We start from the raw sequence: 22558 nt of genomic DNA, 5'->3' as shown, positions 1-22558 counted from the left end.
GCGCGGCCGCCCAATTCGAGTCGGGCTGTGACGTCACTCCGTGACCCGGCGGCTCTCGCGGCTCTCGCGGCTCTCGCGGCTCGGTCTTCAGTCTCCCGCGGGACACCGAGCGAGCGCGGCGGCGCCAGGAAGCCGCCATGCAACCTCCCGTCGCGTGACGGCGGACGCCATGGAGAGCGCTCTGCGGGCGAACTCGAACCCGGCGCCGGTGGGACGCGTGTGCACGCTGACGGTGCTGCTGTGCGTGTGCCCGCTGTGCTGTCAGACCAGCTGGATGTGAGTACCCGGACTTGCGAAGGACGGCATCCCGGAGCCGGAGCCGGGGCCCCCGTTGTGCCGGAAGCAGATTGGAGCTCCGCGGCAGCTTTCGGCCGTCTCCAATCTGCTCCCCGTGGCGCGATTTTGCGACGCCTTTCGCGTGTTTAGGTTCGTTCCGAGCTGCTGTTGCATCGACGGTGCATTTAAGAATCCATATTCAGCCTTGCGAAGCTGCGAACTGGAGGAGGAATTTTTGGGGTTGTGACGCCGGATTTGGGCCGGCCGGCGAACGCGGCAAGAATCAAAGTCGAAAGGAAAGAAATTGGACTCAAACGGGCGGGTCAAATTGCGCGATTTGTTTCGTGGAAAAAGTGGCAAGTTGAATTGTGAATGCTGCGTCGTGGATTTCAAAGTCATCGAGTTCCAAACGTCCAACCGTCCCAGTGCGGTTCAGCAAAATTTGCCACAATGACATTTCAGCATTTCAACTCGAATTGACTCACTTCAAAAGTCAAAATGTGCCACTGAAGATTTGACGTTGTGAAATTCATATTGTCATTTCAAAGTGACGACATTCTCAAAAGCTGCATTTGACTTTCACTTTTTAATGTGAACAAATTGGCCATATAAAAAATCGAAACTGTTTTCAACTGGCTACAATTCGCTGTCTGCAATTGAGTGTTGAGAAGGCGGGGCTAACAAGCTGCAAGCGCCAAGCCCCCCCCCCCCCCCTCTGAAATCCATCAAAAGTGAATTGTTGAGCTTTTTGCCACCTCCTCAAGTTTCCAGATTTGAGGGCGGGGCTGAAAACCCTCCTTCCCTCCCTCCCTCCCTCCGTCGTCGCCGCCGCCGTTCGGTCCCGGTTTCGCCCGGGTTTAGCCGTCCGCGTTGTCTATGGTGTCCTTGCGCTTCTGCCCGGAGGCTCCTGGGAGTGGACGGGCCGGACGCCCGCCGCTCCGGCGACGACGACTGCCGATCGCCCCCTCTGAGCGCCGAGCAGCGGGACGTCTGCCGGGAGCGGAGCTTCCTGGCCCCCAGCATCCGCGACGCGGCCCGGCTGGGCGTCAGCGAGTGCCAGAACCAGTTCCGTCACGAGAGGTGGAACTGCTCCGCCGGCCCCCGCCCGTCCGTCTTCGGGCACGAGCTGACCAGCGGTGAGAGCGAAGCCTCCTCAAATGAACGGCGACGAAGCGGCAAGCGAGCGTCTGATCCGGATCGTGTCCGTTTGCTTCCTCCCGTCCCAAGGAACCAAGGAAACGGCGTTCGTGTACGCGGTGATGGCGGCCGGTCTGGTGCACGCCGTGACCCGCTTCTGCAGCCGCGGAAACGTCAGCGAGTGCGGCTGCGACGCCCGCCTCCGAGAGCCCGGGGAGTCCTGGCACTGGGGGGGCTGCTCGGACCACGTCCAGTACGGGACCCGCTTCAGCCGCCGCTTCCTCGCGGGCGGCGTCGACGTGTCGGACGGAGCGCGCGCGCCGGGCCCGGTCCTGGTCCGGATGAACGCGCACAACAGCGAGGCCGGCAGGCAGGTCGGTTCTCTTCTTCGTTTCTCTTTTCGCCCGTGGTGGGAATCAGCCCCGGGTTCTAGGGTCTGACCCCTAACCCTCGTCAAGACAAAGCGCTTCCGAGCGAGGATGACGCGGAGAAATCCGCCAAGAAGCTCCCGGATTGCCACCGATGGGGTTTTTTTCAAATCTTCAAAAGCAAAAACCAAATCAAAGTTCCCCCCCCTCGTTGAAGAGACGACAGACAAAGGGGCACAAATCAGTCCGAGTGGGCGCGGCAGAAACTCGCTGAAAATTAACGCCTTGGGGGCCGAAAGTAAGGGGAAGATTCCCAACATCCGGGTCCTTCTTTTTGGTCCTTCCTGACCGTTCGACTTTTCCTTTGTTGAGTTCTGCCTCCATTTTTTTCGTTTTCTTCTTTTCCCTTCTGACTTTTTCTTTGCGCTCTTCTCGGGTTTGGGGCCGGTTCTTCTTTGGAGTGGTTTTCATGTATTTTTTTTTTTCCTCCAGGCGGTGGCGATGACGATGTCCACAGACTGCCGCTGCCACGGCGTTTCGGGCTCGTGCGCCGTCAAGACGTGCTGGCGCACCATGGCGCCGTTCGGGCGGGTGGGGGCCTACCTGAAGGAGCGCTACGAGGCCAGCGTGCGCCTGAAGACCAAGCGCTCCCGAGCGCGAGGCCGCCCCCCGCCGGACAAGCACCAGCTGGTCTTCGTCAACAAGTCCCCCAACTACTGCGTGGAGGACCGGCGCGGCGGCGTGCTGGGCACCAGGGGGCGCCGCTGCAACCGCACCTCGGGGGGGCCCGACGGCTGCGAGCTGCTCTGCTGCGGCCGCGGCTACAACACGCGCGTGGAGCGCCGCGTGCACAGGTGCGCCTGCAAGTTCGTGTGGTGCTGCTACGTCCGCTGCGGCCGCTGCGAGACCATGAGCGACACGCACGCCTGCAAGTGAGACCCCCGTCCCCGCCTCGGCCTACGGACTCGGACCCTGTCGTTCGCCCGCCAATAAATCCCACCCTTTACAAAGCCAAAGCGCGACTCTTGCTGTCTTTGTGGGACGTTCGAAGGCGTCGTTCGGAACGGTGAGCGAGTGATGCCAGCGAAACCTTTTTCGCCGAGTGGCGTTTCCAATCAATTCTCTGGACACACCCACTCAATCACGCAAGTAGAAATGATTTCCAAGCGTGCACGTCCAGTTTTGTGTTTTAGCGCCGCCTCCCACAAATCCACAAAGGTGAACGTCAGCACTTTGACTGACGGGAAACCTGCAGGTGCGTGGGCGTGTCCTCTTTATACATACAAACAATTATGATATAAAAAAATATTTGTCGTGGTCATTCCTACTTTGTGCAAAAAGAAAAAAAAAAAAAAACAAATCTGCATTTAACGTCCGAACGTGGAGACGCTGGAAGCACTTCCCGCCTGTGTCTATTTTTCTGGGGGTCTAAAAAGTCACCTTTCATTTTTGCTAAGAACCAAACAAGATGAAGATGAAGATGATTTTGACGTGATAATTGTTTTCCCTTCGCAGCATTTTGATGGCATCGTCTTCCCTGTGTTAACCAGAGTAAAATGTGCGAGTTGAACGCCGAGCCGGCGGCTCGCTTGCCTCCTGGCTTTTTTCTTCTTTGCTGTCAAGGCCAAGCCGACACCGTTCGGAACCCCCGCCCTACGGCGCCCTCTGCTGCTCAGAAAGGGGAAGCAGCAGACAGCAGAGGATGAGCCAAGGAAGCGAGGCGCCGTGTCCGTTCGCCACTTCCCGTTTTGAGCGTCCGAGGAGCCGAGCGGCCGCCGAAGCTGCCAGGTGAGGTGCCAGGTCATCTGAAACCACAATCGAAATGACTTTTGGAACCAATCCACGTTGCCTCCATTTGCGTGTGAATGAATCCAGGTTGGCATGAAGTTGGTTTCCCCCTCGAGTCCAGACAGCAAATGGACTGAAGCACTCTCAGAGACTGAACTTTGGCCCAATTGTTTTATGGAGAGGCGTCACAGCTGCCACCAATCCGTTCATTCGTAGAACCCGCCAAAGAAGTCTTTCCTCCACTCTTCCCGTGTCCGTTCCCTAAATCCTCCCTCCCCCGACTCCCTGGGCGTAGACAGGCGGTTCCCCCTACCCCCCCGTCCGGCCGAGCCGCTTTCGTCCTTTGCCCTTCCTGGCTCCGGGACGTCCGTGCGAACTTGCGTAGTTGATTGTGACAAACAAATCAATGCCGATTTGGAACCGGGACCAGAATCCCCGGTGAGGCGGCTGACTGCGAAGACACCAAATGGCCGGGTCATTCCATTCCAGTCTCCCGGGTCCTTTCCGCCATCTTGGTCCTCCCCACCAACCAAGTTGGCACCGCCCGACCACCCAAAATTTGGCAGGCAGGAATTTGCCCTCCGTCGGAGCCTCGGGCGACGACGTCGGGTCGGCCGACCGGCAGAACTCATCTGCGGACTTGCGCCGACGGCTTTCGGATCCTACGAGGCTCCGGTGAGCGGTCGCGGTTTGCCGCCGCACGAAGGCTCCGGCGTCCGTCAACAATTGCGTGCTCCTCGGGCGTCCCGTTCCGCCAAGGCACCTTGACCTCGGCGCCGACCGCCGTCGTCGATGTTCTCCGAGAACCCCCGCGTGCCCCGCCCCTTCGCTGCGAGGTGAGCCGTGTCACGAAACTTCTTGCGCAATCCGTCCGCAGCTGCGTGCGACCATCCGGGACTTGTTGCGGTCGCGCTGGCGTCTGGAGTTCTTGGCGGATTTCGCTGGTGTCTTGGGATCACGCGTTCACGTCTCCAAACCGCCGTGTCTGGAGTACAGTGCGTGAAGGGAGGGGCTGTTGTTTTTCCACTGACTGCTGCTATTCCTGCCAGGATCCTGACGCCGAGGACCAGGCGGCGCCGCCGCGTGAGGGACGCGCAGCATCGCCAACCCAGCTTACGAGGAGGAACAAAAGCCGGACTCCGCCGCGGCGAGGCCTCAACACTTGACCAGGAGATGAGCCGGTGACCCTCCCGCACGGCAAAATGTGAGTCGGCCGTCATCGTGTTGATTTGGCTCGGCCATTTTAGAAGTCACCCAAAAGCGTTTCACATTGTTGAAACCTTTGAAGATGTCACTTACTTGCCAGACTACATGGCGGTGGGGGGGAACCATTTGGATGATTCAACAACAACAACAAAAAATCCTTTTCTAAACGACAAATGAGACAACCCCCAAACGCAGTTGCTGCTTTCCACACTTCAGAGTGCCCCTGACCCACCAACTCACAGCACGAAACCTGCCAGTCTTTGCGTTGCATTGCACAGGAGGGGCGGCGTTCTGCTACTGAAGGCTTCGCCTTTGCTTTCATATTTTAAAGCAAGCGGTGCAGCATTTTGAATAAACAACTTTCAGACAGCTTTCAAAGTTCCACTTCCTTGTCAAAGTCAATATATAAAAAAAAAAAAAACAAAAGGAAAAACTAACCTTGAGCATTTTATCAACAGTTTATTTGAAATTGGAAATCCACTTCTCGTAGCAGATTCTTCCCCGGCGCCGCTACCCGTCAGTGATCTCGCTGATCCACGAGTGATAATCGGACACTTTGGTAAAGACGGCGGGCCTGTCGGGCTGACATTGGCGAGCGCCCCACGTGAGCAACCCGAAGAGGAAGTAGGCGCCGCGCTTCTGGCAGAACAACGGCGCTCCAGAGTCGCCCTGGGCAGGTACACAAAATGACATTTGAACTCTGTTGCTTTTCAAAGTCAAGCCGGCCGAGGTGAGGCGTTACCAGGCAGGCGGCGCCGGCGACGGGATGACTGCACACGTGGGCGTCGTCGATGAGGTTGTGACCCCATTGGGCCCGGCATTCGGTGGAGTTCACCAGCGAGACGCGAGCGTGGTGCAGACGCTCCGGGCGGAGGGCGGCTGGCGAGACGGGGACAGCGTTCACGTTAAATCGGGGTGAACGGCGGCCGGCGAGGCACGTTCGCGACCCGACGAGCGACCGCCTCAAGGTGCCGACCTGGATCGTTCCTGAAATGTCCCCCTGTCGTGAATGAATGACGGCGAACGTCGCGATTGTGTTTGCAAGCGCTGCAAAAATGAAAATATGGCCTAGCCAGTCAGAACACGGAGAAGACTTGTTTTCGGGGAGCGAGGGCGTTCACGCCAGTGTGCGTCGGCAAGCGTCTCACGTGCGCACGGACGTCGCCCAGGGTCACCTCGGTGGTTTCACTAGCTCGAGAAATGCACGTCGGCGAGCGGACCTTACCCGCGGCGGACGTGGCGCCCCAGCCGGCGCTGACACAGCTCCAGCTGTTGTCCGGTTCCTCATCCTCCTCGGACACGCAAAGCGGCGTCACGCCCTCGCCTGCAAACGAGACGCATTCGGGTCGGACGCGACGCGACGAGACGAGACCGCCCGGCGGCGCGACTCTCTGGCCTGCTGCGCCCCTACCCAGTCTGGCGGGAACGGCGAGGCGAAGCAGCGACAGGTCATCTTTTGGAGGGAACCAGTCTTCCTGGGGCGGCTCCAAAACCTGCTCCACGGGGACGGCTTGGGACAGAGACAAACTGAGGTCGTGACCTCCCAGGACGGCCGTATCCTCTCCGGCTCTGCGCGACAACAGAGTGGCGCCGACAGGAATGTCGCCGGCCCGTTCCGGCGGTCCCGATCTCACCTGACCCTGCAGTGTCGCGCGGCGAGCACCCAAAGGCGATGGACCAGAATTCCGCTGCAGTAATGGATGCCGTTGGCCTGGAGGCTGACTTGCCAGGGCCACGCCCCCGGACACGCCTCCGTCACGTTCTCCGCCCTCGGCTCGCCCTCCTCTTCAACCGAGAGACCGGCCGGGCCCGGAAGGTTCTGACAGGTGGACTTCTCCCGCTTCCCGCAGAGGTCCTCTGTTGTCACAGCGGAAAAAGGGCGTCGGGATCGGGCCGAGAATTCGACACAAAAAGTCGTCGTACCTCTGGCCGACTCGTCGGCGTACGCCACATCGTGGTTGCCTGAAAGGGGGGGGGGGGGGGGGAACGGATCGCGGTCGCAATATGAGACCGCGGCAAAGTCGAAGCTTCCGGCAAAGTTCTTACTCATGACGTCGGCCATCCACGGAATGTGGTCTTGCAGTCTGGTGTACACGCCGGGTTTCCTGGCGCGACCGCAGCCCACGCCCCAGCTCACCGCGCCCGCCAGCCGGAACCGGCGGCCGTCGTAACAGGACAGCGGGCCGCCGGAATCGCCCTGGCGAAACGGACACGTCAAGGCCGAGGCCCGTCCGTCGCGCACGAGCACCCGCGCCGTGCGTCACCTGGCATGCGTCGACTCCGCCCCCTTTTTGTCCCGCACAGAACATATGCGTCCGGAGCCTGCTCTTATAGTAGCGCTGGCAGAGGTCGGAGGTCATCACAGTCACGTTGACCTCCTGCAGCCTGCTCACCCGCGGCCCGTCTGTCGAGCATTTTTTTTTTTTTTGGGTTTAAAAATACCGGCAGGAGAATTGTTTGCGGCCGCACTCTCACTCTCCCGTGTGGCCCCCCAGCCGGTGACGGTGCACTTTTTCAGGGTGGGCAGCGGCACCGTCCACACGTGGATGGGCCGCACGAAGCGGTCGAAGGCCAGCGGCCGCTCCAGCCTCAGCAGAGCCACGTCGAATTCTTTGGTGCCGGCGTTGTAGCGGTGATGGCTGACCACGGCCGACACGCCCACCACCTGCGCGGTTCACAACACGTCTGCAAATACTTCCCCTGAGGTAAAACCGCGCGCGCGGCTGCAATTCCGTCCGCGAGGGACGCCGGGGTGAGCCCCGGCGGCGCTTTACGAAAAGACGTTCTTTTTTTAGAAAATGATTCTTTTTCACTGTTCATTCCTCGAGCACCCCCTGTGACAAATTGTAATCAGGGGCGGGGTTTTAGTCTGCCAATCAGAAGCACCTGTTGTCCGTCCTCGTCAGGGTTTTCCAGGTCGTGTTTTCCTGCCAGAACAGTCCAGAAGGAGACTTTCTTGAACCTGCACACACGCACAACTTTATCGTCGTCGTCTTCGTCGTCGTCGCCGCCGCCGTCGAGCAGACGGCCACCTTTGGAAGCAGTGCGCCGCCGAGACGACCCAGATCGGCGAGAGGACGGCGCCCCCGCACGCCGGCATGGTGGAGAAGCGGAGCGACACCTGCCACGGCCACGAGTGGGGCCACGTCTCCTGACCGCCGACGACGCGAGACTCTGCTTGCCGCTCCGCCGCGAACGAGCGCACCCCCGCCAGTTCTGACGGGACGCACAGTCCAAAGTAAGAAACCGCTCCGCTTTTGCGTCAATGGCCTTCAAAAAAGGACCACAGTGGTACCGAGACTTAAGTTGAATCAAGTTCAATCCCGTGGACGTCGCGATAACTTTTGCCCTCTAAGTAAAAAAAAAAAAAAAAAACTGCCTCGTAATTATAAGTTATGTATGTGTGCCACTAAGCGGCGTGGCGTCCTGAATTTGTTGCTTCCAGCAGCAAGTCAAGGTAGCACTTAAAAAAAACGGGGGAAAAAAAAAAAAAGTCCATTGTCGCTTGGAAAGTACCGTAGTGTCCCGAGAAAGCGCCCGAGTCGTGCGAACTTTGGTTTTGCCGTCGGGTCGCGCTGCGGCCTCTCATCATCATCGTCGTCGTCGTCGTCGTCGTCGTCGTCGTGTTTCCCGCTGTAGACGTCAACAAGAACAGCAAGTGTACCCTTAAAGTGTCAATACTTTCACAATAAACCATTTCTCACCGCAAAGGCCGCTCATACAGGCCAGCAGAAGCCACAGCAACATCCTCGAGGAGGAAGGCGCGGCGCGTCCAAGTCGGTCGTTGAAAAACTTTTGCTCGCACTTGCAGCTGGCCGCGTTTCCGGGGCAACCGGGCTTTAATGAGCAGGCGTGACGTCATCGTCACGGCGGTGCCGCGCCGCGCGGGGGCGTCCGAGAGGACGGACACGGCGGTGTCCCACACGTGCGACGAGCCCGTGAACGCAGCAGCCGTCGCTTCGAGACCGTGCGGGCGGGTCGGAACCGACTGGACACGACGGCAGGTGGATCCCGACCGGGCTCGATTCCGGCGGCTGGTGACGTCACGCCCGATGGATCCGCAACGGATCGGAACCGAAGCCGCGGGAAAAAGAATCGCTGTCGCCGGCGAGGATGCAACGAACGTGGGCCGCGAGGATTCGAGGTGATACGGGCCGGTACCGGTACGTGGGGGGGGGGGGCGCGACGTGCACATAGAGGACGCCTTGATCGATCGATCGGTTGAAATATTCAGCTCCGCACGCTTCACCTTTGGCGTCATCGATCCGATCGAACCCAATATATTGATTGTTTGGTTTTTTTTTTTTTTTTTTCTTCACATGTGATTCCGTGGATCACCTACGGAGAACAAAAGAATGAAATCCAGTCCAAGTTCACTGCAGCTGAACCAGAACTGTGCCGAAAAATTTGGCCCGTCGTGGAAGTTGATAGAAATGTCGACCTTTTTGCAAAAGATTTCTTCCACAGGCAGAGTCACCTTTTTTGGGGGGGCGGGGGGGGGGGAACTGTGTGTGTGTGTGTGTGGTGTGTGTGTGTGTGTGTGTGTGTGTGTGTGTGTGTGTGTGGTGTGTGTGTGTGTGTGTATACATGACTGTATATGTATACATTCATATCTCTCTCTGGCTCGATATATGCATGTGCACAGTTAATGTGTCGACTATTTGTGATGAGTTCAACGTTATCTTTATTAGGGGGGTGGGGGGGGGAGCACCATTTCTTGGAACAAATGAGGATGGATGAGTGAGAGCAAATTTGCGACAACGTCCGTTTGGATTGTTGCTTTGCTCAAATAGATCGACAAGAGCCGCCGTTGTGGTCCGCAGCTCGCGTGGGAGAGGACGAATGTTTTTGCAAAACTACTCAAAAAAAAAAAAAAAAAAAAGAAATGGTCGGCGCAAACAAACGCTTCCGGCGTCGACGACGTCAGCGCCGCGCTGTCCCTTTTCCTCGCGGCCGAGAGTCGGCTTCCGTTCTGCCCGACGTCGCTCTCTTGCGGTCTTCGGGCGCGGCCGCGACCTCCGAGCGTCGCGTGGACATCCAAACGGCTCGAATTGCGCCCAAGACCCGTGGCCGCCCAACGGCGGGACCGACTCCGCGGTTCTTTGGCCTCTTTCCGCGTTTGCCGACCCTCCTCGGTTCCCGGATCTGCCGCGACGTGTTTGCCAGGACGGCCGGCGCAATGTCAGAGGTTCCGGCGACGGCTTCAGAACCGCATCAATGACCGCGAACCCGACGTGACGATGGTTCGATAAATGATATTTGAAGATGGAACGCGTCGATGTTGCTAACATTTATTATTAGGAGAATGGGTCTGCGGTGAGATGGTTCTGGCCCAGTACGGACGGCGCCAGGTCTTGACTTTTTGGGCCTCCGTCCTCCGTGCGACGGAGTTGAATTTGAATGTCGCTCTCAAAGTTTGAAACGGAAAGACAATCACAATCACCTTCAGTGGCCAAGGAACTTTTCTCCGCTGCCCTCGTACGACGTTCAGAACAAAGCAACAAGAGCGATTTCTGTGGCTAGGAAGTATTCCTTCGAAGATGTCGAATCTTTTTCACTTCCAACAGATCAGACTTTTTTTGTCGCGGGCCACATTGCACTTGCGGTTTCTCTCAAAGGGCCTTCATGGCTGTAAAACAATCCAAATTTTGAACCGCCTCATCATATTTACATGTGACATTTAGGAACACGAGCAATCAAAGGTAGTGGGTTTTTCCAACTATTGTTTGCTTGTCATCCCTCAACATTATCATCTATGATATGGCAGTTTGAGATTTGAAAGTTGATTTGCCTCCGCGGGCCACGTAAAATCATCCGGCCCCCGGGCCTCGAGTTTGACACCCGAGAAGTGTGTCAAGAAGCCAAAGCCGAGTAGCGGATGTTCATTCGAGGCCTCAAACGGACGCGCTCAGAAGCTCCGACGACCTCCTCGCTTTCTACGTCGACGTCTTCCCTTTGGACTTTTGAGTCCGTCTCCCTTCAGGTGTCGCGTGGCAGTGGCAAGGCAGCCTGCGCAAAGATTCCGAGTCGAGGCCAACGCAGGCGACCGCTCGGCAGCTCTGAAGCGTTTCAAGCGCCGCTTGGAATTTTCCCCGCGACGGACGTGTCCGTGTCGCGTCGTCGCCTGGGGAAGGTCCCTCCGAGTCTTTTCGGGCCTCCCAATGTTCCGACAGTTACCTCGGCGCCACGACTATTGACGATTCAGTTTTATGAACCGCTTCTTGATCACCACGAAAGGAATCCTACTTATTGAACGACTTCCGGCAGTCGGGAGGGAAATCGCCAGCAGAAGAAAGCTGAGCTCAATGCTTTTGTGTTTTAGGGCCCTCTGACTCAAACGTGGCGGTCTAGACCAGAAGCCGAACATGGACCCGGTGTTGCCAGTGGGTCCCGTAACCCGGATGGGTCTCCGAACCTCGGCGGAGGGGAGCCTCACCGTCCTCTTGCTGGCCACCGGGATGCTGGTTTCCATGGCGACATCCAGTTCGCCCGTTGGAGGTACGTCTACCAAACTACTTTCCTCACACGCGAAGGAATGCCGCCCATCCAGGAATGGCTGGCATTCCGTCTATCGTCGTATGTTGAATGTAGGAATGTTCTGGGAGGATAACGGCCGACGTTCCATCTTCGTATGTTGAATTGAGTTGAAGCTTCCTGGTGGGAATGCAAGACTGCCATACTAAAATCAACTTTTACCATCTCAGGTGGGCCAGACTGGAACGGAAGCGCAGCGTCATTCTCGCCACCTTTACCTTCGTCACTTCCCTTCCCGCCCAGGCCGGCTGCGGCCGGCCCACAGTCAGGTTACCGTGGTAACCCCGGCGGTTTATCTGAGGATTCCGGCGCTCAGGGGATTCACCTGCTCCTCAGACCCCCGGACCTGCTCTCTCCCAGCCTGACTCCGCCGCTCCGAGCGAGCCCCGCCCCCCTGACGCCTTGGGAGCAGAGCAACTCCCTGGAGGATGCGTGGGCTTCGGGAGACTACCTGGAAACGCTCTCCTTCGTGCTCCCCGACGGCGAGGACCTCGCCCCGGCCACCCCTCTTCCCAGCCGCCCCTACGACGACGACGACGACGACGACGACTGGGCGCTCTCTTACGAGGGCGTCTTACCTCGTCGCCCCACCCCGCCGCTGTACTCCCACCTTCTCTTTTCGCCCTCCCGCACCACTCCCGGCGTGCCCCCGCCCACCCGTCACGCCCGTCCGGGCGTCTTCCCCGCCTGGGACGACGACTACGACCCCGAGGACTTGGCTCCGCTCCAGCCGACGGAACTCCTGCTCCCGGACATGAACAGTTTGGAATACTATACCAACCTTTTGGCAAAGGAACACGCCCGTCCCAACTCGGGCGAGAAGCACAGGGTCCGCTTTTCTCACCCCTCCGCCCCCCCAACAGAGACCCACAACCGAAGCCAAGGTCGGCCTCCCTCCGTGGCGGAGGGGGAGCAGACCTCTGAGGCATCTCCGAGTTCTGCGCCCCCCCCGCCACGGAGGGAACCCGAGCGTCCCCTTGCAGACCCCACCCGGTGGCTGACCCTCGCACCCTCCCCCGCCAGTCCGACGGCCGGTCCTTCTGCCCCAGAAGAAAAAGACTCCTTCGGGCCCAGCCGACCCCCTCCCGGTTCCGACGCGACCGCTCAGGTGCTTCAGCCTCCCCCGCCGGGACCGCCCACGCCGCCAGAGGCCACTCATGGTCCGGGGAAGTCCACCACCCACGGGACAGCCATCAGTTTGACCAGAGCTCCTCCAGTGACCACGCCCAGGACGGCCCAGACCCCCCCCGGTAAACAGTACCTGTGCAACGTCACCAAGCCCGAGTTGTACCTGGTCAGAGTAGGTACGCCCCGCACTGCGTCTTCAGCGGCGGTGCTCCGGATCAGAGTCTGACTCATTCGTCCAATCTCCAGGTGGCGCCAGAGGCTCCGTAGCTGGCTTCAGTCAGCTCCGGGATCTCTTGAGGAGGGAGTTTAACCGATCTGTCGAGCTTCAGGTGCGCATCTGGCAAATGAACAAAGGCGTTCTGTGTTTGTCGTCATTTTCTGTCATGACTGAAGCGATCCGAAAGTTGTGCCCGATTGGCTGGATTTTGTGCTCGTTGCTCATGTTCTCCATCAGTTCCTGAGGACCCCGTCCAGTTTTGCCTTCCGCGTGGTATCCGGGCCGTTGATCTACACGGCCGTATCGGTCATCAACGCCCTCCGCCGACCTTCGCCGCTCTCGGGCACGATTCCCGCCGTGTCCGCCCTCTACACCGTACCTGACGTCAGGTACCAAGTCCACACGGTGCTGCTGTTTGTTCCCGCCCACGTCGACGTCAGAGTTTGTAACTTTAGCGAGCGCGCGGAGAGCGGCCTCGCGACGGCATACGGCGAAGCCCGGCGGCGCTCTTTGGAGTCGGGCGCTGTCAGCGTTCAGGTGAGTATCGGAAGCCCCCGGGACTCACTTTTACAGGACGGCGACTCGGGTCGCACTTGGGCACCCAACGTCACGACTCCAACTTGAACTAGACTTGAACCGCGTGGAATGACATCCGTCCGTTCGTCCTCTACTCCGCTTATCCTCACAAGGGGAGCGGACAGGAGGCGGGGTCCACCCTGAACTGCTTGACGCACAGGCGGGGCCAGATATGGACCCGTGCGAGGCGGATGCGCTAACCAGTCGACCGTCGTGCTGCCCAAGACTTGCCTCGTGTTTGGAAAAATCTGCCTTTTTTTTTTTTTTCAACACAGTCGGCCATTTTTTGTCAAGTCGTTCGTCTGCTCCGATGCAGATTGGATAATGTTTCAGGAAGAGAGCTAGAAATATCATGGCATTTGGTTTCAATGTCATATTTTTGATTTGAGAATTGGGAGGAAAAAAAAAAAAAAAACACGTCCCTTTTAAGTTAACCCGTCTCAAAAGTTGCAAGTTGAATTTAATTCATTCATTCTCACTTAATTGCGACTTGTTTCAGAACCGCGATCGTGTTTGTACTTCCACGGAGTGCAACGTGGAGCGCATGAGCAAGATGGTCGACTTGATTCAGGTTTTGCTGAAGCCGTGCCGCGACTTGACTGGACTTGCTTGACAATTTCTCTCGCGTTAACTTGACCGTCGGTCAGGACGGCAAAGACTTAAGACGGACTTCTGACTGCGCTCCACTTCGACTGCCATCCTTTGTCCATCCAGCTGCTGAACATTACGCTCAACTCGGGGAGACCGTCGGGTCAGCGGAAGCTTCCCGTCGACATCGTGTTCGCGGTCCGGGACGGGCGAGGCTACCTGCCGGGATACGAGGTCAGCCAGCACCTGAGAAAGCTCAGCCTGGTGGAGTTCAGTTTCTACGTCGGGTTTCCTGCCCTGCAGATCGCTGAACGTACGACACGGAATCGCACGTGGGTGTTTCCCGGGACTAACTGACGCGGATGCACCAAGGCCATTTTTGCTCCGTTTCAGCTTTTCACTATCCCGAGCTGAATACCTCCCATCACCTGAGATCCACGTGGGTTCGCACAGGTGCCGACCATTTCTGTCTCGCCGCGGGAACGTCGTTTTGTCGATCGGCTGACCGGGAGACCCTCTGGACGTTTTCAGTCTTGCTCGGCGTTCCGGACGAGCTCCTTTCCGAACGAAGTTTCAAGGCTCTCGTGGAGCGACGCCTGGCCTCGCTACTGGAGGAGGGATTGGGAGCGTCCGGCAGGAGGCGCTGGAGGAGAGCCACCGCCGCGGCCGACGGTAGTCTGCAGGTACGCGCGCCTTCGCGGTTCTCGTTCCGACACGGTCTCGACCCACGCCTCGCTTTCGCCGTCACAGGTGGTTCGGGTGGCCAGGTTGTCCGGGCCGAAGCGCCCCCTAGAGGTATTGTATTTCGTCGAGGGTCCGGGAGGCGCCCGGGTCCCCGCGGAGGAGACTGCAGAAACACTGAACCGCTTGGACCTCCAGAGAGCTGCCATTGTCCTGGGACACCAGGTCCGGCGACCGCTGGCCCAAGGTGAGTCGCACCCGTGAAAAGTTTTAGTAGACGAGTCAATTGCTATTTTTTTTTTTTTTTTTGTGGGTTTCTTTTCCTTTGAATCCACGGAGGCTTTGCCGTCGTGACAAAGAAGAAGGTAGAAAAGAAAGCGAGAAGTCGCAGTCGTTGATTGCTCCACTTTTTGACTGTATCTCCTGGTGTGCTGCTTTGTTCGTCCTGGTGCAACTTGTCGCGCTCCCGCCCCAGCGGTGGAGACCGTGTCCGTCCCGCCATCTGAGACCCAAAGCAGTAGTATTTGGCTAATTGTCGGCGTGATCGTGCCGGTCGTGCTGGCCCTCTTCATCGTCATCCTCCTCTACTGGAAGCTCTGCGGCTCTGAGAAATTGGAGTTTCAACCGGATGCCATCAACACGATCCAGCAGAGACAGAAGGTAGGGAATCGAGCACCTCACTTTCCGTCTCCTGTTCCTCGGCGGTGACATGCGTCGTCTCTCAGCTTCAGGCCTCCAGCGTGAAAGGCTTCGACTTTGCCAAACTTCACCTGGGCCAACACAGTAAAGACGACATCATGGTGATCCAGGAACCGGGACCGCCGCCGACCCCCGCAAAGGAGGCCACACCCTCTGACGGGGGTGACCTCAACACCCCCAAATCCAAAGGCTCGGTCACGAAAACCGGCAGAGCGGCGCGCCGTCGTGGCAGGTCAGCCTCTCCCCCGACGGAAACCTGCCATCGCCTCCGGAACCTTCTCTCGCTCGGGCTTCTGAGCTCATTTGATCTGCACGGTGGTTGAGTGGTTGCACTTAGAGTTTAGAGGGTCTGGGGTTTGAATTTGCCCCATCCAGCCACCCGGCACGCGGTTTGCGTCATCCGTCCGTTCCCGAGTGGGTTTTCTCCGGTTACTACTTACTTCTTCTTCCACGGTCCAAAAGCACGTTAGGCTCGCGTGTTCCGCCTCTCGCTCAAAGATAAGTTGGGATACACTCGAGCAGGCCAAAAAGAGGATCAACATCGCACGAGGTGGAGGGATGGAAATTGAGCCCCGTCAAGAGACGTGACCGCTCTGAGGCCCCCGTCGCTCAGTGGTTAGAGCACTGGTTTGGTAAACCAGGGGTTGTGGGTTCGTATCCCGCTGGGGCCTCCACTCCCTGAGAAGGGTCGCGTCAGGAAGGGCATCCGGCGTAAAAATTGTGCCAAACGTGTATGCGCGTTCATCTGAGATGACACGCTGTGGCGACCCCGAAAGGGACAAGCCGAAAGAAACACACACAAGAGACGTTACCGCTCTCTGCTCCTTTCTACCAATCAATCAAACCTTGTCTTGACAGGACCAGCCAATCGGATGCCGACTCCCTGGGTAGCGACCAATCGAGCGCCAGAGAGTCCGCCGAGGAGAGCGCTCGTTGTGCGGCGGCTACGCCCGTGGAGGGCAGGGAGCAGAGGAAGACGTCCACAAATGGTCAGAGACATCGCGACGTCGCTTGTTGGTCGTCGTGCCGACAGTCCGTCCTCGTTTGTTCGTCTTTCCACAATGTCATAAGTTGGGAAGAAATGGAAAGAAACAAGGCGGCCTCCACATCCGAAAGCCCGTCTGTGCCTCTTTCTTCTTTTTCTATGTTTCGACTGCAACGGACGGACGCGGGACCTCCTTCCCGTAGCTCCGTCGGTCGGAGACGAGCTCGCGTCGTCGTCTTCCATCTTTGACCACGTGGACCGTCTTTCCCGCGGCTCGTCGGAGGCTTTGCGGCGGCAGGCCGGCAAAGTTCAGCTCGTCGCCATGCGGCCCCGGCCCGGCACGCCGGCGCAGCCCGGCCCGTCCTTCTCGCAGAAAGTCAGCACGGAGGTGAGCCCCGTTGTCGTGAAGCTCTCAAGTTTCTGGAAACTCGGAGACAGACTGCAAAACAGACTTTGGGACAAGAAAATAGGGGGGGGGGGGGGCAGGATGAGAGTGATCATTTCCCCTGCTCTCCCTCAGGTGGCGCTGCGTCACAAGTCTGAGATGGAGCAGCGAAGGAACAAACTGCGACAGCGCGCCAAGCGGCGAGGACAGTGCGAGTTCCCGTCCATGGACGACATCATGGACGCTTTCGGAGATGGCCCGGTACAGACCCAAGTGGCTCAGCGTCTCTACGGCTCAGCTCACGACCACACGGACTACGCGGACTGCGTCCCGCGGGCCGAGACCCCGTCGGCCCCGACGCCGGCCGACGAGCGGCGGAGGTAACGGCCGAATCCGGCCTCCGTTTGCGAGGAGATTCGACCAAACCTCGGCGCCAGATTCCGGGTGGCAAAAGCCTGAGCTTTACAGGATGGGACCGCCAGGCGACGAACGAAGCGCGGGATGTGACTTTGGGCCTGTCTCAATTGTGGTGCGTGAGGCCAACGACTGCTGCCGTTTCCATTTCCACGAGGCGCTCGATTCCACAAGAGACGCGATTGACGGTGCAGACGTGCTTATCGTGATCATTGGCTGGCTCGTGAATTCAGGACGCGCCAATAAATGAAACTCCTTCACCTCGGTCGCGGTAGGTGGACATTGGCAGATGTCGGATTTCCCCGTTTTTTTTTTTTTTTTTTTTGAGCTGCTAAGGCAACGACGGCTCCAGCTTGACTTTTCTGTCGCTCGGAATGACGTCACAGATTTGCGCTTTTGGAGCCGAAACGGCCGACGTGTCTCGAAATGTTGCTTTCCTGGTTTGCGGTCGCTCTGCTGGCCTCCTTCCGAGATGGAGGGCTTGGAATTTGAATTTCGCCCGCCAAGTTTTACAAAGTAAACCGAGACTAAGACTTGGAATCAAACCCAAAGACAAATAGCTGCAGTTGATCGCTCAATTTTCATTCGAGGCCTCGAGACCGAGTAGTCCGTATTTAAGCGTTTAAATCCAGCCCGGTGTATGCTCAAAGCCACCTCTTGGTCTCGATTGCCTCAGAGCACGTTTTCCCTTCACCGTGGCACAGTTGCTCACTTTATGACAGCAGATCCAATATCAATTTAAGTTGTTGGTTTCTAATCGGGCCGCAGCTTCCTTCTTGGTGTCTTTGAATATACTTATTGCTAGTTTTTAATGCTATCTGGTGTGGTTTCAATAGAAGATCCAACTAGTTCTTCTTTGGTTCCCATTGATGTCTGCACCTATCAGGTACTGTTGGCATTTATCTTCCTCCCGGTTCATCAAGCTGGGCCGGCAGGCCTCAGTCACGCCGGGCGTCTGCGTGCGATCCAGGTGACAATCGTAAAGCTAGAAAGCCTGGCACAGCTTCCCAAATTCCAACCGTTGCGGTAGACACGAGAGCTGACGTTGGCAGGCCGGCCATTGTTGTGTTCAATCCGTTTGACAGCGAAAATGTCCTTTGGTCGCTAGAGCAGACGAGACTCTGCCACCAGCGAGTCTTTCCGTTTGTCGTCCTCGCCGACAGGTTCATTTTGTCTGAGGGAAATGGAGAAAAAGGTCCAACCTTTTGGGGTATATCTGCTGGTGCCACCCAAACCTAAATTGTTGTCTTGGTTTCAGTTCAGGTCAGTGGCCGTCAATGACATTTTGCCACCCGAACATGTTCTGGTACCTCCTTTTTATCAATTTGAAGAAGTGGTCTCGCAAGTCTCGTCTATTTCTCCGTGCTCAAGGACACTCACCGCATTGAGTTGTTGTTGTTGTTGTTTTCTGTCCAGAGGGAGGCGCTCTCCCCTTCGGCGGCGGGCTCCACCGGGACCCGAAAGTCTTCCCGATACGGACCAGGATCGTTTGCTGATGGACCAGGCCGCCACTTTTCGAAAGTACCCGGGACTCAACAACGTGGCCTACACGGTGAGAAATGGAGACGAGACGGGGGGAGTATTCACTCGCCTGTCTCGACTCAGATCTCAATTGAAGTGAGGTTTTGATGTGACGCTGAGCCACCCTTTGCACTTAGAACATCTTCAAGGGTTGGGAGTGTGAGTGTTTCTGAAAATGGACAAGTTTCAAGGCACCGGTTCTGTGAGGTTACATGCAGATGTTGGACGAGGAACGCCTGGCTCTCAGTATCTGCTCAAAGTCATCCAAAAGGCTGGAGGTCAGGATTCTGTTCAGGCCAGCCAAGTTCATCCGAGTCAAAATCTCTTGTGTGTGTCTGCGGATCATGACCGTGTTGAACCAGACTTGGGGCCATCTCCAAACTGTTCCCATAAAGTTGGAAATCTCCCCATTGAATGGAACTCTCGGTGCCTCGGGTCCCCAAGAGATTTTGGCTGGGGGGATTCGGGTTAGCGGGCCGGTCAAGGGTCAACTTCGGGGAACAAAAATATCCGGTGATTGTTCGCTGGACAGACAACGGGATGGTCGCCAGCGTGATTTGAGAATATCGTGAAGAAAGCAAAACACAACTACGCGGGAAGGCCAAAGCCTACGTTGGGACCCAGAACCTGAGAAGTGGGAAGCGGGCCACTATCGCAGAAGTTTTCTTTTCAGTAAACTATTCCGATTGTGTTCTCCGTCATCTTTTGTCAGTCGGACCCGGACCCGGACCTGACGCCAGACCGCAGGAGCCCGTCCCCCGCTGACGAGGTGTTCGACGCCGCCTCGGCCCCGGCGCCGCCCCCGTACGTGCCGCCCCAACCTTCAATCGAGGAGGCCCGACAGCAGATGCGCTCGCTCCTGGACGACGCCTTCGCTCTGGTGTCCCCGACGGCGCAAGGCGCGAGTCCCGCCCTCCCGGGACCCCTCGGGAGACAGTGGGGGTCCTACCCGGCGGGGCCCTCCCACAGCCCCCTCTCGGCCGTGAGTCCGCCTCCCCGCAGCTTTCCCTTGCCGCCTATCGTCTCTTTTACCCCTTCTTCTCGTCGCAGAGGTATGCCGAGCTGGGGGTTTCTCCGACCTCTGGCCTTGGAGTTCAAGGTCATCTGCAGAGGTGACCCGGTCTCCGTCCCTCTCCCTCAGATGCTGTCGCTCGAGTTCCTAACTCGGACCCTTGTGTTGTTTCTGACAGACAGAGTTCTGGAGGCTTCATTTGCGGTGGAGAGCAGCTGCAAGATCACCTGTACTCCAGCAGGGGGCATTACAAAAAGTTGCCCTCCTCCTCCTCCAGACCCCGACCTGTAGGGGGCAGTGCAGGTACCGCGCAGGCGCCTTAGCAGCGAACCTCACTGTTTGTGGCCGTTACGCGACAAGACGCTTGGCCAGACCGGGGCAAAATGTGGAGCGCTTCTCACGGGGCCCGGGGCAAGATGCGTTCCCATTGGACACGTTCTTCAGGGAGGGCTTGCGTGAGGCAGTTTGTCAGAAATGCGTCTGCCATTCTGTGCCCGCCGCATTCATTCAAAGGGTTCAGTGTCTTCCCCGATGACAAAAGAATGACATGCGCGGGGGGAGGGCAACGGACCGGCCGCCACTCTGGTTGCAAGGCGCGCACGCTTGACCTCTAGATTTGGTGACCTGTCCCGTGTGTCTCGTGTGTGTGTGTGTGTGTGTGGGGGGGGGGGTTGCGTCGATAACCCGCACGTCACCGGTTTCCTGGACTGTATTTATCGGCTGTGTTCAAATGTATCATTCTCGACCGGCAATCAAATCTAGCGATCGGGAGTCCCGATCGGGGATGACTCGATTTGGTCGCCTTTGACAGGAAAGTCTGCAAACGGCTTGACCGTATTTGGCTTTTGTGGGCACTTTGTGTCCGGCAGGTGTGCAGCTCCAGCATCTGACCCAAGTGGGTCTGTCCAGCCAGATGGGGGCGTACCCCGCGGTGGGTCGCAGCGCCTCGGGCCCGAGCGGCTCCTGCTGGAACCAGGACCTGACTGGACCCGTGGCTAGCAGAGAGAGCGTGAGGGCCGTCTGCATCTACGTCGCGATGGCGAACGTACGTAAGCGCGTTAAGCCTCTTTCCGTTTTCTCCGCTGCCGACAGGCGCTGTCGTTCGCGGAGTTCTCGTCTTCGTCGGTTTTCCAATTGCCGAGCTCTTCGCTCCGGGACCCGTCCGCACCGCCTCTTCTCTTGACCTCCCCGACTCCCGAGTACCTGCCCGAGGACGCCTCGCCGTCCGCCCACAGCTCGGCCTCCCTGATCAAGGCCATCAGAGAGGAACTTCGACGCCTGGCCCAGAAGCAGGCCGTGACCAGCTACCCTTAGAGCGCTCGGCGTCCGGATCCCGACTCGGCTGGCGGGAATAGCCACGCTTTGGGCCCCGCCCTAACTCGATACCGAGACCAATCCCCCAAACCGTCTCAGTGACCTCCGGATATTTACAGGGTTACGTCTGTCTTGCCATCGTCAGGCTCCAGTTGGACTGTGGTTGCTGGCGCTGAAATGTTGTCATCTTTTCGAGAGGCGAAGGACCGCACGCCCTCGGGACCGGAGTCCATCCTCCCGTCTTCCCACGATCGGGTCCCTCCCTCCTGGTCGTCAAGTGTGGACGTCCCTCCCGAGACGTGAAGTCATCGTGAATTTCTTGAGCAATGCGTGCAGGCCGGACGGTCCCGGCGACCTTTGCGATGTGCGTCTGGACCTCCGGCGCTGAGTGTCGGTCTGTCATCATTTAGCACACGCTTGCCTTGAGACCGCGTGTCCGTCTTAAAACCGTCAATGAGGCCTTTGGACTGGAGGTGCTTTCCAGTGTTGAAATGTTCTCGCGTAAAGAAATCCTAATGAGCACAATATGAATGCAGCGGGAGCTTCTGACATGTTTCTCATCATTGCTTATAATTGCCGATTATTTATCAGAGCCGGCGGGGAACAAGTCACACATGTGCAAGTCCAAAGTTTGTCCTGGGGAAAGTCAAGTCAGGCAAGCTGAAGCGCAAAATCTGCCCGGTGTTGAGAAAAGAAGGCAAAACTTGTCTGTATCTAGAACACCCGGTCCCGTCTGAAGTCAAGTCCGAGTAAGACTTTCCACGTGTTTATGTCGAGTCAGACGCGATGAAAGCTGTGAATTGCGTCGTCCGGAGTCCAAGCGGCAGTGACTCCAGTCCCATTTCTGGTATCTTAATATCGAGCTCGGTGTATTTGCAGGTCAATGTTTTTATGTTTAACAAAAAAAGAGCGAGCGAGCGAGCGGGCGGGCTACTGTTGTGAAGTCGTACTTGTGCTGTAGATTTCGGCTGCCGTATAAATGTTAGCTGCACGCTGTTCTATTGAGGGGGGGGGGGGAACTTAGCGCTAATTGCTCGCTTTCACGTCGGCTCAGCCCAGCGGAACCAGTCCGCACGACAAACCGCCTCCGCTTCGAAACCCAAACTTAGGACAAATGGAAAGTGACCCAAACGCAACGTCGAGTACAAGTCAAGCAATTGTGGCGGTGCGCGAATAGCGACTGGTTCTCTCGGCTGATTGGTTGATTGTCGCTCCAGTGTTGTGATGACATCATGATTTCTCTTTGCCAGTAGACGTCTGTCGGCCATTTTTCAGCATGTCTCTTATTTTTGAGGCTTTCGATTGATGTTAGCATGTCGCTAATGTTAGCATGTTGCTCAGCACACCAAATTGAAAATTAGCTTCCAGAGAGTATTTTTAAATGGAAAAAGAAAAAAAAACCCCAAACTTAGGGTTCATTTGATGTTGAAGAGGAAACCATATTTATATATATATATATATATATATCTATATAGACTGTACATCCAAAGTATCTAAGAGCTGCCCAAAATGACTCTCTGATTGGACTCTTGAGCTGCCAGTCAAGTTGGGGGCGGGGCCAGTCCATCACGGTGCTACAATTTTGCGTGAGAAGCGGCAGACGTGTTGCGTTTTCTTTCACGCCCACGGACACGATCACGACATTCTCTGGATGGATTTTTTTTTCTTTCTTTCTATAAATGTCAACAATTTGAATGTGATTTCCATTGACTTCAAATGTTCTGTTGAA

The 22558-nt window shown here is 57.3% G+C and overlaps 3 protein-coding genes across 5 annotated transcripts; 2 read left to right on the top strand and 1 right to left on the bottom strand.

Annotated features, from left to right (window-relative positions):
- Window positions 1–3: 3 nt before the first annotated feature.
- On the top strand, window positions 4–2797 carry wnt16 (wingless-type MMTV integration site family, member 16). The gene is made up of 4 exons (XM_061806333.1): window positions 4–276; window positions 1180–1412; window positions 1504–1787; window positions 2274–2797. The coding sequence occupies exons 1-4, from the start codon at window positions 170–172 to the stop codon at window positions 2715–2717; spliced, it is 1068 nt and encodes a 355-aa protein (XP_061662317.1). The 5' UTR covers window positions 4–169; the 3' UTR covers window positions 2718–2797.
- Window positions 2798–5214: 2417 nt separating this feature from the next.
- On the bottom strand, window positions 5215–8621 carry ovch1 (ovochymase 1). Its single transcript, XM_061806323.1, has 13 exons — window positions 8480–8621; window positions 8292–8408; window positions 7808–7991; window positions 7662–7737; window positions 7251–7440; window positions 7040–7179; window positions 6822–6972; window positions 6699–6737; window positions 6410–6632; window positions 6187–6344; window positions 6001–6099; window positions 5518–5654; window positions 5215–5444 (listed from the first exon to the last, which is right to left on the bottom strand). Exons 1-13 carry the CDS (start codon window positions 8520–8522, stop codon window positions 5286–5288), a joined length of 1716 nt encoding a protein of 571 aa, XP_061662307.1. The 5' UTR covers window positions 8523–8621; the 3' UTR covers window positions 5215–5285.
- Window positions 7875–22477, top strand: si:dkeyp-27e10.3 (UPF0606 protein KIAA1549). Of its 3 annotated transcripts, none has more exons than XM_061806296.1 (21): window positions 7875–8013; window positions 11098–11273; window positions 11480–12613; window positions 12684–12766; window positions 12892–13043; window positions 13110–13191; window positions 13945–14131; window positions 14212–14271; window positions 14350–14501; window positions 14569–14746; window positions 14975–15159; window positions 15225–15430; window positions 16057–16187; window positions 16387–16571; window positions 16704–16948; window positions 18399–18534; window positions 19216–19485; window positions 19554–19615; window positions 19694–19818; window positions 20385–20524; window positions 20608–22477. In XM_061806296.1, exons 2-21 carry the CDS (start codon window positions 11141–11143, stop codon window positions 20827–20829), a joined length of 4068 nt encoding a protein of 1355 aa, XP_061662280.1. In that variant the 5' UTR covers window positions 7875–8013; window positions 11098–11140; the 3' UTR covers window positions 20830–22477. The 3 variants fall into 3 exon arrangements, with proteins under 3 accessions (XP_061662280.1, XP_061662282.1, XP_061662279.1); XM_061806298.1 differs by having other exon boundaries at window positions 12892–13191; window positions 14569–14613; window positions 14698–14746; XM_061806295.1 differs by having other exon boundaries at window positions 12892–13191; window positions 20608–22475.
- Window positions 22478–22558: the final 81 nt, after the last annotated feature.

Source organism: Syngnathoides biaculeatus, chromosome 20, assembly GCF_019802595.1.
Source record: "Syngnathoides biaculeatus isolate LvHL_M chromosome 20, ASM1980259v1, whole genome shotgun sequence".
Lineage (NCBI taxonomy): Eukaryota > Metazoa > Chordata > Actinopteri > Syngnathiformes > Syngnathidae > Syngnathoides > Syngnathoides biaculeatus.
The sequence above is the reverse complement of the archived record's forward strand: the minus strand, read 5'-3'. Positions and strand labels throughout refer to the sequence as shown.

What these genes read in the sequence shown, in the direction of transcription:
- wnt16 (XM_061806333.1), top strand. Translation starts at nt 170, where the DNA reads ATGGAGAGCGCTCTGCGGGCGAACTCGAACCCGGCGCCGGTGGGACGC. An exon ending in TGCTGTCAGACCAGCTGGAT is followed by an intron (nt 277 to 1,179) that starts GTGAGTACCCGG and finishes TTCTGCCCGGAG; the next exon opens with GCTCCTGGGAGTGGACGGGC. An exon ending in ACAGCGAGGCCGGCAGGCAG is followed by an intron (nt 1,788 to 2,273) that starts GTCGGTTCTCTT and finishes TTTTTCCTCCAG; the next exon opens with GCGGTGGCGATGACGATGTC.
- ovch1 (XM_061806323.1), bottom strand. Translation starts at nt 8,522, where the DNA reads ATGTTGCTGTGGCTTCTGCTGGCCTGTATGAGCGGCCTTTGCG. An exon ending in GCGGCGCACTGCTTCCAAAG is followed by an intron (nt 7,738 to 7,807) that starts GTGGCCGTCTGC and finishes GCGTGTGTGCAG; the next exon opens with GTTCAAGAAAGTCTCCTTCT. An exon ending in GCGGAGTCGACGCATGCCAG is followed by an intron (nt 6,973 to 7,039) that starts GTGACGCACGGC and finishes CCGTTTCGCCAG; the next exon opens with GGCGATTCCGGCGGCCCGCT.
- si:dkeyp-27e10.3 (XM_061806295.1), top strand. Translation starts at nt 11,141, where the DNA reads ATGGACCCGGTGTTGCCAGTGGGTCCCGTAACCCGGATGGGTCTCCGA. An exon ending in CGCAGAAAGTCAGCACGGAG is followed by an intron (nt 16,572 to 16,703) that starts GTGAGCCCCGTT and finishes GCTCTCCCTCAG; the next exon opens with GTGGCGCTGCGTCACAAGTC. An exon ending in GTTCAAGGTCATCTGCAGAG is followed by an intron (nt 19,616 to 19,693) that starts GTGACCCGGTCT and finishes TGTTTCTGACAG; the next exon opens with ACAGAGTTCTGGAGGCTTCA.